The sequence below is a fragment of the Strongylocentrotus purpuratus genome, unplaced genomic scaffold (assembly GCF_000002235.5).
Source record: "Strongylocentrotus purpuratus isolate Spur 01 unplaced genomic scaffold, Spur_5.0 spur5_scaffold_14, whole genome shotgun sequence".
Lineage (NCBI taxonomy): Eukaryota > Metazoa > Echinodermata > Echinoidea > Camarodonta > Strongylocentrotidae > Strongylocentrotus > Strongylocentrotus purpuratus.
Genome location: NW_022145599.1, coordinates 29060194 through 29073602, shown reverse-complemented (window position 1 = coordinate 29073602; position 13409 = coordinate 29060194). Strand labels below are relative to the sequence as shown.

General features: G+C 35.9%; 1 protein-coding gene across 1 annotated transcript in view; it reads right to left on the bottom strand.

Moving 5' to 3' along the window:
* Positions 1 to 2921: 2921 nt before the first annotated feature.
* Positions 2922 to 13409, bottom strand: part of LOC594146 (ubiquitin carboxyl-terminal hydrolase 31) — a 40795-nt gene continuing 30307 nt past the window's right edge. Inside the window, exons 6-12 of the mRNA XM_030984641.1 lie at positions 12051 to 12180; positions 11370 to 11489; positions 9916 to 10038; positions 8839 to 8986; positions 8067 to 8302; positions 6899 to 7295; positions 2922 to 6276 (exon numbers count right to left, since the gene is read on the bottom strand). Coding sequence (XP_030840501.1) covers positions 6137 to 6276; positions 6899 to 7295; positions 8067 to 8302; positions 8839 to 8986; positions 9916 to 10038; positions 11370 to 11489; positions 12051 to 12180 — 1294 coding nt within the window. The 3' untranslated portion in view covers positions 2922 to 6136. The remainder of the gene's footprint in view (positions 6277 to 6898; positions 7296 to 8066; positions 8303 to 8838; positions 8987 to 9915; positions 10039 to 11369; positions 11490 to 12050; positions 12181 to 13409) is intronic.

The window sequence follows — 13409 nt, the reverse complement described above, 5'->3', positions numbered from 1 at the left end:
ATAACATAAAACATACATTGTCTCAGTTGTCCATTATCGTCTGTTTGGAGCCAGAAGGGCGTTAACTCATATACTGAAACACAGAGTAAACTCCACTCTGACTCTCAACAGAGGATATATTCAAAGTAAATGTACATGTACTTGTATGCATGTAATTCAAGCATATACTAAAATATACTTTTCTAAAGATATGTTTAAGCTATCATGTGTTAGAAACGGCTGCAATTATAATGAACTGTAATACAGGGTTAGATTTGAAGTGCCTTGAAAGTTATTTGAGATGGAAAGGTTTTAAACCTTATTGTAGAAAACAGCAGCACGGCTGCTTAGGAATCATGCCTTGATAAGTCAAAATCAGTGATTCTTTATGTATGGTCCTACCAAACTACTATCTCTAATAGTACACAGTTGTGATTGGCATGAAGTTGTTATCACTTTGAATTAATCATGACTGTTACTGAGAAGGGACCCTGCATTACAGGGGGTAGTCATTGTAAAAAAAAAAAATTAAAAATGGTAATGGATGTTTATAAGTGTGGAACATGAATTTGTTAATATAGATTTATAAAAAAAGCTTGTGAACCACTAGTTTTAAATGATCATTATACTTTTATAGATTTGGCCGAACGTTCTTTGCAAATCTGCAGATGTATGGTTTAGTACATAAATCTATTCTAAATGGTATTTGAAATGTACTACCTATAGTTTGTAGTATAAAACTGCATACACATATATTTATGTATTATGTATTTCACACTGATGTTTTCATATGCAACCATAATCTTGACTTTTTAATGTTGAAATTAAAACGACTGTCTAAAAAGTAAATCTTTTCTTATCGCTTCTGTTTGGATGTGTCAAGTGAATTTTTTTTTTAATAACTGCATTTTTGGCGCAAAAAGAAATTGTCTATGGAGCCTGATTCCATATTTGTTCATCGTCCCTGGGTTAACGTGTGATGCGAGTTCATCAAAAAAGGGTTTTAAAGTTTGGGCAAATTTCATGATCTTCTCTCTTTCACTATCTATCTCTTTCCCTCTTTTCAATCAGTTTTCACATTCAACTCTTCTCTTATGTCAGATTTTATCTCAAATTCTATCTCTCTCTCTCTTCTTTACATCTGCACAAAAATCATCACAAAAAGATTCTCAACAAATTTGTTTTTCTTCATCATTTTCATCATTATTATGATGAATTTCAATAATTTAATCATATGCATACTTTCAAGAAAAAAATTGGTGCTTTTTTTTTTACATAGTAAATATTTGAATGAAGGTTTCTACACAGATAGGAATACATCTTATTGGCACATTTTGTAGCTATACACATGTTTGGCATTATCTTCCCCCCCCCCCCCCCCCTCCCCTCCAAACTAATTTCTAATATCTAAAAGTTCAATAATTCTTGAATATAATTCTTTCTCCTAGTCTTATCTTGCTAAGCTATATGATGTGTTTTTTAATACTCTCTATCAGACCTCTCTTTTCCTAATCTCTTTTGCGGTAAACCATGGTTAAATTCTGGGCACAGTGATTACAGAAATTCACGCTTTTTTTAAAACCAGAAACACATGAAACCTTCCTTTTTTATCAGAAAAATGTAGTCTGCAGAATCAAAATCATTAGAAATAGAAATGTTTTTCAGCATGATTTTTTTGTTACTTTTGTAACCTCAAAAGAATACTGAATTTCAGATTGTTCTTTGATCGGGCATACGATAGTTGAGTAATTGTTTTGTCTACTGTACTTGTACAAATGCATGTGACTTTAAGGGTAACTATTTTTATTTTGTAACATGAAAGGGTAAAATATTTGTTCACTTTGATCCAAAACAGTCACCATATGTAGTCATTTATTACACTATATATAAATGAGGTAAAAATGATTTGTATTTACATTGCAAATTATGTTTAGGATATTCCAAAGGTGTTTATTAAATGTGCATTAAACAGCAATTTTCGTCATTTCTCACACAATCATTTCCATTCCTTTCCTCCATTTCTTTAGTCACTTATATAACAGCTAGTTCAGAGGTGTGGATCACACATGAAACAATTAAATTAAATTCCAAAAGATCTAAAATCAACAAATATGATAATCCACATTACATATATTACTATGCAATAGAAAAATAAATAAATTGCTCTTATACCTACTGTACAGGATATGTACTCTTAAACCAACCAACAAAAACACTGAATATCCATGCAGATAGTACAGGAAGCCATTTTTTAAGGATGTATTTTTCAAACATCCAAGTGTGCTTTGCATATTATGAGAATACCTGTAATTTCTTGTTAAAACATGAAGGTGCAATTAAAAATAAATTAGAAGAAAGAATCATCTACCAAGGGCCACAAGGGCGTTATACATTTATCATTCTTTCACACAGAATTAACGCCCTTCTAGCTCTGAACAGACAATATATAAGTTTCTCTGAAAAGAATAAATGAACATGAATGCACTTGTAGTACTTAGAATTTGAAACAAACAAGTAAACAACAACAAAAGAAAAACGCATCATTCACTTTAGCTTACATGGTACAAACGAGGTACACCTGTAATTAAACTGCTCAAACGAATTTGCATTGCAATGCATAATTTAACAATAAAGAACAACTTTGTTGGTCCATCAAATCAGAGAAAGACACATGTCATAGACGCATGTAATCCCAGTATTGGGATTTATAAAGAAACATGATTTTACGAAGAGCACTGCATGTGCCTCAGTTACTAACAATAAGTTTACTTTTTCTAAAAAGTCAATTAACATTTAAATGCTGAAATGTTTTAAACAAGTGAGATAATTGTTTGATTTGTGCAACCATTGCCAACTGTTTGTTGCTGGTCATTAAAAAAATGCTTATAACTGGTCATTAGCATTTTCTTATGACTGATTAAGTATGATATCTCTTAATAAAGTGATTGAATCTGATTCAATTTTCGAATTTCATTAAAGCATTTATAATGACTGAAGCTGTTAAATTCTCTGTCCAATAACTTTAAACCACACACCTGCACATACTGAGCATTCTAAAGTACTGTTCATTCTTCTTCATCATTAGGTTTTTTAAATAAATACATGTTCATATCATGTCCCTTCAAGGCTTAACAAATCAAGAGATAATCATTAAATCACTTCTCCTTTTCTCACATTGGTACAAAAATTACATTCATTCTACAATTGGCAAGATGGAATCTGGGGGTGTTTCACAAAACTTGATATCAATAACAAGTTACAAGTTACTGTTATAAGCTACTGAAATCATGGCATCTGATTGGCTTAGAGCAAATTTGTCATAGAAATCTAGCATTTGTTATAGATAACAAGTTTTGTGAAATGGGCCCCTGAACTGCACTAATGGATCATACAATCATAAAGCCACTGGAAACTGGAAAGTTTCTGTTTCTACAGCAAACTAATATACTTTAACAACAGGAAGCCCTCCAAACAAAATGGAATACTTGTATAATTATGAAGGAACAAATGAACTTTTGAGCTGAAAGAAGAACACATTCTGATTATAAACTAATGGCTAAGATGATATATGGAATCACTATGAAGTAACATGAGCAAAATAATGAAAATATCTACCTAACATAGAGACTGAGTTTTGAGATTCTTGAAACAACACATAATCAGAATAATATACATAATTGCACTTGAATTATTCAAAAGTATAAACACAACAAAATAATCTGTCACGATTCATTGCAAATTAAGAGGATACTCATACTGAGTATATGTCACGTTAATTAAAGTCATGATCATAGTAATAATTAATGAATCAATAAATAATGTCCATAGAATCAGCAGCTGCATGCTTTTCTGAGAGTCCTTTGACAACAAAATTCATAAATTGTTTGATTTTGCTATATCTTCTGCCGAGAACCTGGGCCCTGTTTTATAAAACTTGTCATCAATACTGAGTTACAATAACTATTATAAGCTACTGAAACCGTGACATCTAATTGGCTGAGTTCAAATTTGTCATAGATATTTAGCATTTGGTACTGATAAAAAAGTTTTATGATACAGGGTCCAGAAAAGCATTGACTCATACTAGAGGTGACATCCTCCTGACTCTTAATAGAAAATAAACATGTTTCATATTTAATTTCTATATCCGAAGCAACCTTACCTAACTGTGGCAAATTCCTTGGAGAAAATTGTCCATTTAAGACTTTCAACAATAACAAAAACAACAAAAATGGATGATAGCCTTTGCGATGGCGGCTACAAACAGAATATGATTCTGAAAATGTCTGAAATAATAATTTTACCGTTATCACCCCATAGAATATAATCTTTAATCATGAGATGACTTGACAGGCAATGGAAGCAGCAATGTGAATACGTATAATCAAGAGCAAAAAACACAATTGGTGTTTTTCTCCTCAAATTCATTTCAGAGTACAACACCTGCAAATTCATGAAGCTTTTAAAGAAAACATATACATTTTACATTTCTGTTTGTGGAAATACAATATTGCTTGTACATGTGAATGATCAACAGCATATTAAACATCTTTGGCACAATTAAAAAAGATAAATGCATTTCAAAACAATTTTCCTAATTTGTTATTACAAATACATATGCCCGCCTCCTCCTTTCTGTGTGTAAATCCTAACAAGAAATAACACATCGTTCTAAGAAAACTCTACTTAGGTAGCTTGGTGAACATTAGTGGCACAAAACGACGCGTCTGGAATGCAAACTGCATAATTGTTGAAAATCATTATTTTGTCACACAGAGTTAAAAACTACATCCTTCGGATATGGAGCTGGTAAATGCATATACCATCTTGATTATGCTTCATGATAGCTAACCTTTCATTCAGACATGTCAACAGCAATAACATCACTATGTATTATGCATCTTGCGTTCCGGACGCATCTTTTGGTACACTAGTTATCGCTATAAAGCTACCTTGATAGGTGCATCTGGGGGTGTTTCACAAAGATTCTAAGTCGAACTTAACTCTAAGTTGGACTTAAAAATTATGGAGAGCCATTTGTAGCCTTAAAATAAAATATATTCAAAAGCAAAAATTTAAGTATTTCAAACTTTTCATAAATTCCAGATGAACATGAAATCTACCATTGTAATAGAAAATATGAATGATTTTACTCAACATTTTATGCCTTTTGTAATAACTTTGACAAAATATTTTCAAAGATGCTAACGGCTTTCCATAACTTTTAAGACAAACTTAGAGATAAGTTCAACTTAGGATCTTTGTGAAACACCCCCCTAGTTGTAATATCATCAAAGTTAATATAGTGTCTGACTAGAGCCCAGGGCAAAGATAGGTGCAAGCAAGTAACCCTCTGCCTCTCAGATTCATACTAAAAATCCTGTTAAAAATACCCATTATCACAAACCTTATGTCTGACACAGACAGTCGAGTCACATTTCTGTATCTTGTAACGCAGAGCTCAGTGAATATGCGCAGAGAAACATCCATTGCTTTGTCTTCTTCTTCAAATTACTGGGTCAATGTGTTTAACCACACAACTACCACCAAATGTCACACAATTTCAGTGCTGATTTCATCAGTTCCATTATCAATTCAAATCATCTCAATGCTGAAACCCTATTTAAAAAAAAACAATTATCATCAAATTTAAACCTATTACATAATATCCTATGGTAGAGATATACCTGTGCAATTAAAACCCTTTGTCAAAAACAAGAACTCTATGAGCACACTGTCAGTGAAATTTCACAGCATCAACCTTATGCATGGATCACACTAACCTAACTAACCTTTTCGAACCCTGTTTCATACGCAAGAGCAAATTATCTGTGCCACTTTCTGTCTGTTGGTCTATGCATAGAGGTTGATATTTAGTGTGAATGTCACAACACTTTTTTTTACAAATCACATTATCATCAACCTTATGCATGATTCACACTACCCTATGCATGTATATACTATGCTTTTAAAACTTTATGTCATACACAAGACTTGGCAAATAGACTGTCAGAGTCACTCTGACAGTGGTCCATGCAAAGAGGATGGAATATGGATTCATACTAAAAATCCAGTTTAAAAAACCCATTATCACAAACCTTATGTCTGACACATAATACCCTATGCTAGATAGATCCTATGCTTTTAAAACCCTATGTCATACACAAGATTCAGTGAGCACACTATCATTGTCACTCTCACTATTCTCCCATGGTCTATGTGTAGACCTCTGCCTTGTTGGCCCTGCAACTCCTCGGACAAACGGTCTGGAATTCGGTGAGAAACCTCCACTCTCATCTAGCAGGGAAAAGAAACAAAGAAAGAAAAATTGGTTTGTTAGAGTAATTTGTGTAAGATGAAAAATGTATAATGCAATTTTCGATATTACTGGAATGTGTAGATAACTCCTTTTTAATATCTTTAAATTCATTTATTTCTAATCTTTTGTCAGGGTAGCCCATTTACCAACAAGTAGTGGTCTTCCATGGGGCCCTGAATAATTATGAACATATTTACATCAAGAAGCATAATATTTAAACAGAGCAGTTAAAATAATATTCATGGCACGTTTAGAAAGATATAACAAAGCAATAAAAGACGTAGCACAAACAAATATGCTTGTGAATGTTAATGTGACTTTTATAATCCTAAAAGGCAGGAGAATCACCCATGGTCTTATCTACAATACTGTTTAAGAAAAAGGGTGATTGTGTCACATAAAGGTGTGAAAATTGTATAGTTTGGGTAATATTATATATAAAGCATATGAATCAATTGCATGGAATTTATTACATCACTAATCCATTCTAAGCCACAGGCAAGCAAAATATGGAACAATCTTGCATTCATGTTTCAAGCATTGCATTGTTTTTGTATCTGATAATAGAGAAAGGACCGCTTTGCAGTAGCAATTACTTACCATCATCCACAAGATCTCTTGACCCATGCCATGACCTCTGACCTGGGGTCATCCTCCCGCTGCTCTTTGCCCTACTACCTGCGCTGTCCGCTACATCCACTCCATTATGGTTGTACCACTCTGGAAGATCTACTCTCTGTGGGTGTGGGTCCGGCCTGGCAGGTCTGCCCGAGTGGGTAGTAGAGGCAGGATGGGGCGAGTGGCTGGTAGGGGCAGGATGGGGCGAGTGGCTGGTAGAGGCAGGATGGGGTGAGTGATTGGTAGGAGCAGGGTGGGGTGCGTAGCTGGTAGGGGCAGGGTGGGGTGAGTGACTGGACCCCCATGCACCTGGGGGCGGGGTCTCTGTCATTGGGGAACTTCCTTCGTGGGATGAACCTCCGGATGAGAAGACACTGTCCTGCATCCCCAGAAACACAGATGGTCAAGAACAGATGTAATATTATAAATTACAAATACTGTATGGCCTATATACTATACATGTATATCTTAACCTAGGTTTGGGTTTAAGCTCCATCTAATCAAGTTCACATGTAACAAATCCATTTAGACCGAGGTCTATGTTATCTCTTTCTTAAACTTGAATTAAGGTATGCTCAAGGTATCAGGTTCAACTTGTTTATATGGGCCTACGATATCAGTAGGTGTAAAGAGTGATGACATATACATGAAATGAGGAAGAGGCATTTGCCTTTCAATGGTCTACTTCACTTATGTAATGAAGACAACATTTTTATTCATTTCTTTTAGTACAATATACGTTGCCAATAGGGAGGAAGTATTCAGGCTCATTAGCAAATGCATTTGCTAATACAGTCAAACCTGCCTTAGTGACCACCTGTCTACGATGGCCATCTGTCTACAAAGACCACATTTTTTGTTTTCTTTGAAAATGGTTTCTCATTGAAACATGTACTAAAGGAACCTATTTACAAAGACAACCTGTCTACAAAAACCACTTTTTGTGTTTCCGTAGGGCGGTCGCTATAGACAGGTTTGACTGTACCAAAAAAGAAAAATCATATTCGATATAACCCCACCAAACTGATCCTAAACTTGCGTTTCTCAGTCTACTGTCAATATTTACGTCTTACCAGGATGGATGCAAAATACACTCTTTCTGCGGGTAAAGAACATGTTGTTCTTGACCTATGCCCTCCCTCACACCTACCTGTCCTGATGAGGTGTTACTGCACTGCCTGGCATACGCAGGTAGCTTGTAGACCCAATGATCCGAGCCAGTGGATGACATGGAGCAGTCTGTGCTGGTACTGCTGGCGGCCTGGGTGCGCCGGTGGTAGAACAGAAGGTATGCTCCCTTGTTCACCAGGCGTTCCTCCGGTACCGGCACCACCTTGGCGTCGTCAAAGTGGTACCACTGCGCGTCCAGGGAGTTCTTGCAGAAAGCTAAGAAATAGTGAAGTAATAAAAATGAATTTAGATTCTTTAAGCCCCACTGCACTACATATAGCTACTTGCGCCCTCTATATAGCAAACAATGCCTAATTGGTGACCATTGGTCAACCATGATCCTCTTTTTCTTATGTAAAGTGAGAGCTCATTTGATGAGATAACCAGTGACCTTGTAGGGTGGTCTAATCCCCTCTGTAAACTAGTACAAATGGGCTTTAAATAAAAAAATTCTATGCACACATGAATGTGCAAAAGTATGCATTACACCACTAAATTTACAATGTATTTTATCAACATGTTTCAGTTGAACATAATGATTTCCCACCTTAATTTTAAAGCTGTGTTAGTGGTTCAATAAAAAATTCTCACAAGCTTTCTCACAAGCTGAGTTTCTCTCTAAGACATACATTGTACATCTACATACAGCAACGAGGCTAAACTCATTAAATAATCCTATAAGCATATCTCCCATACCAGAATCACTCTCAAATGTTGTATTAAAACTACTTTAAAGCCGGGTAAGTATTTACCTGTGTAATGACCACCTGTTAAACTACCAGAGTGGTTGCACACTGCATAGAGATCATACACGTTATCGCCCACCAATGTCGTTGACCTCCGCCGACCTCCTTGCTGTTTCCATGGTGACCAGGCTGTAAGAGAGTTCAAGAGTGCTGCCTAGAAGGAGATAATTGAGAATTGGATGTAACTGCAGAGTAACATCATTCTACCATCCCTGTCAAATGTATAATCATTCTACTCCAAAACCATACTGTACATGTATCATTAGGGATGATGTATATAAGCTGTAAGCTGTAACTACAGTTACTACAGGGATGGTCATCATCATCACCTCATTGTCGTCATCATCATCTCCATCATCATGGTCATCATCATCATCATCATCATCATCATCATCATCACTGTCATCATCACTATTAACGTCATTATTGTCATCATCATCATCATCGTCATCATCATCACCGTCATCACCTTCATCACCATCATCACCATTATCACCAAGACTATCAACATCATTACCACCATCATTATCATCATCAACATCATCACCACCATCATCATCACTATCATCCTAATAGCCCTTTAAGGGGCTCTTTTTACCTAAAAATATGACAATGGTACTGAAAGCTTTCCCTTGTGAATACCCACTCAGCAAAATAAAACAAAAATATGTAAAGAAGGAGATTTGTGTGCGCTACAGAAAGGTATTAACAAGGGTAATTCCAATAGTTCCTGGGGGGGGGGGGGTGTTTCACAACCATCCTAAGTTGAACTTATCTCTAAGTTGGACTTAACAATTATGGAAAGCCAGTAGCACTTTGAAAATATTGTGTAAATGTTAGTTCAAAAGGCATAAAATGTTGATGCAAAACATTCATATTTTCTATTATCAAGGAGATTTCATGTTCTTGATGTGGAATTCATGAAAAGTCTAAAATCCTTGAATTTTTGCTTTTGAATATATTTCATTTTAGAGTCCAACTTAGAGTCAAGTTTGACTTAGGATCTTTGTGAAATACCCCCAGTAAATGTAATTCCCATGCTAAAGCCCTTTATAAGGAGGGCACACAATGCATCATACGTACCTGTGAGTTGCCATTCATTGGTAGCCCCTGAGACATCCTTCTGTGTTCTATATATTGACCCATGTTCAGGTTGTGAATAGGAAAATCAACCTGCGTAGAGAGTTTCGTTCTTGCTGATCCAACCTGAAAAATAAACATCATGTTATAACATTGTCAAAATGGTGAGGAAAGTGTTCAAATTTACACAAATATTTTCTTATTTAACTCACTTTCCATTTTGTTTACTCATTTTGAGATAGAATAACTTCTTTTTTTTAATGTTCGTATTATAATGTTAATATTTGATTACTTAGTAAAAAAGACAATATCAGCATTGAGCAGCATGTCATGTTTTTTTTTTTAATAAACCGATTTAATAACAATAACAATAACTTTTACAGAGTATGATAGAGGAGGTTGACACATGGTGCATCATAATTGAATTGACTAAGTTGAATCAGAGGCCATATTCTACAAGCTGAATAATGTTTATGTTGTTGAAAAGAAGTTTGATTGTCTTTAGAATTCTACATAATCGTTCATGCTCCCACCGACATCTCCCTCTTAACTGTGCATGCTCACAGCCAGGTTTTGACAGACATTAACTATCGACTTGTCCTAATTTCAATCTGTTTTTTGACTATTAACATAATTTCACGAACATAAAAAATTACTTTCAAACTGCAACCCAAATCTATATGTAACTTTAATTGTCTGATTTTCTGGCTGTGGTCCAATTTGATATCTTTACAATACACCTTAGACTAATCACTATTAATTGTTGCTTGACTATCCCGAGATATAATCTCTGTTACCACTGCATTGTTCCCTTCTTTAATCTATATCAAGAAAAGATGAGGTGCCTTTAGATATAATCCCAACTTATCATTACTATAACTGTACCTCCTTGAATCTCTTTTGAAACCTTAACTAAAGTGTGCCTTGGTGAATACTGGCTTTTAACTCTTGATATGAAACACATATATCTCCATGTGCCACATTGTCTTAATCATAAGAAAGAAATATACCAAAGGCTCAGATATTGGGTGACTGTTTCCAGTGCTACATTAATATACACTGGTGTTCAAAGGGTTGTCATGGAGTTAATCAAGACCGGAAATGGGTAATTTTGTGAAGCCATTTTTATTGCACAAAGCAATCCTTCCATCAGTTGGTGCCAATGGTTTTATGCAAAACTGCACGTATGGCTAACAGGTAACCATGCCGACAGGTGAAGAAAGCAACCAATAAGTTAAATAAGTCCATATTTATCACTACCACAGTGAAACCTGTCTACAAAGACCACCCAAGGATACAGGAAAAGTGGTCTTTGTAGGCAGGTGGTCTTTAAGAACAGGTTCCTTTTGTACATGTTTCAATGAGAAACCATTTTCAAGGGAAACAAAAAATGTGGTCTTTGTAGGCAGGTGGTCTTTGTAGACAGGTGGTCACCAAAGCAGGTTTGAATGTATTACCTGTTTGAATCTCTTGAGATGTAGAATGAGTACTTCGGGTAGCGTCCAGAGAGTCAGTCTCTTGGTTCCTTGTTGAAAGCGCTTACAATGCGAGCAGTTCCATGCATTGTCCTCTCCAAGCTGTATATCATAACATTGAACAAGTACATCATATTTAGAAAAGGAGTAATAACAAACAAAGATATATACTTCATGTCCACTTTATATAGCGCAGCTACTATATGAATATACTCTACAGCGCTTAAAGGCATCGTTTAACAATGTTGAATCTGAGATGCAAGGCCCTACATGTTTTCAGTGTCTGTGATATGGTGTAGCATTGAAGCCGTAAAAAAATTACGCTTTAAAATGCCTCAAAAAAGTAAAATTCTTTGAGTGACCAGTTTTACCATACTCATTTGTCCAATAGACGACTGTAGTGTTATGAAAACCGTCACGAAAACACAAAATTTGGTTTCAATTTTCCTATCATAAATATCTTGATAATCAGACAGGCATTCGGCTTGTAAAAGTCATAGGATTCCTGACTGACCTAAAGGTTTATAATTTTGGTAGCAGCATGAGCTAAATCCAGGATTTTGTTTCAGAATCTGAGGCAATGTTTACCAAGTCACTTTAAAAGTGTCCAATGCCTTTTTTTAAAGCTAGCATTTAAAAGGAATCCGCCTATTAGATTCTTACCTTCTCTTCCTGGGTATAGAGGTCGATACAATCAAAGAGGGATGCCCTGACTGGCTGCTGGTGAGATGATCTCTCCCGCTGGACGGTCTCATGCTCCTCAATGTAGATACTCATCGCTCTCTGACAAAACCTAGCAAGAAAACAATTAAAGAAAAGAAAACAACATTAAGTGTTTCCCGCCAATTCACACAACCGCGCGCCACCACCGACAGCTGCCTGCCAACCTGCCGAGCCCGCCGGCCTAGTGCTTTCCCCCAAGTCCGCATCCACGCCATAAGAACCGCCGCACGCCTAGCGAACACTCACTCCTGAAGACGGACAGTCAACCTGTCCGAAACGTCGAGTCTACTCTCCTGCTCCTGCTCTGCAACTCTACTCGCCTACTCAACTCTCCAACTCAATCCAGTCTTCTACTCAAACCTCTCATCCCTCCTACAACTTTCTGGTTTACAGTCCTTTTCAGGACTATACTCACTTCCGAAAGATACTCTTCCTTCCAACCTCCACTTTCTCGCCTTTCCATCTCACTTCTATTTTCTATCCACTTTCCTCAGTCCCTCGAGGACTTTACACATGGTGTACCGTAAACCTCTTCCGTGATTAACATTAAGTGTATATCAACCTCCGAGTCTGAACACTTTCATTTTCCTGAGTTTTGATACTCAATGCTCTCCGATGACAGAACCTGTATGTACCAACAACAAAAAAACAAAAAACGTTTAGAGTATACCTCTGAGTAGGAACAATTTCATAGATATTCATCACCCTCTGCCAGAAAATACCATCAAAAAAGGAAGATAAAAAGAAGGGGGGAAAAAAGAAAAGAAGAAAGACAACAATAAGAGTACAGCTCTAGTACAGCTTTGTGATGTAGACACTCAGCACTCTTAGGAAGAACCTTAAAATCAACAATGATAAAATTATGACATTATTTAAAGCTCATCTGCACTAGTTTATAGGAGGGATTAGACCACCCTGCAAGGTCACTGGATAAGTGGCTATCTCATCAACTCTGCTCTCAATTAACGTAAGAAAAAGAGGATCATGGGGACCAATGGTCACCGATTAGGCATTGTTTTCTATATAGAGGGAGCAAGTAGCTACAAGTAGTACAGTGTGGCTTTAAGTTGATTATGTATCATATTTCATTATAAAACATTCTACATGTGGAAAACAGAGGCATAGTTTTATAAAGAATATCTATTTAGTTCATGTGTTACTTTTACAGGATATCTCTATTCCTCTCATTAATGAAATAGGCGCAAAGGAAAGTAACAAACCACTATATACATGTAACTCCACAAATTGCCATTATCAATGCCCTATCAGTCTTTACTTGAATACTTCTATATTGTCGCG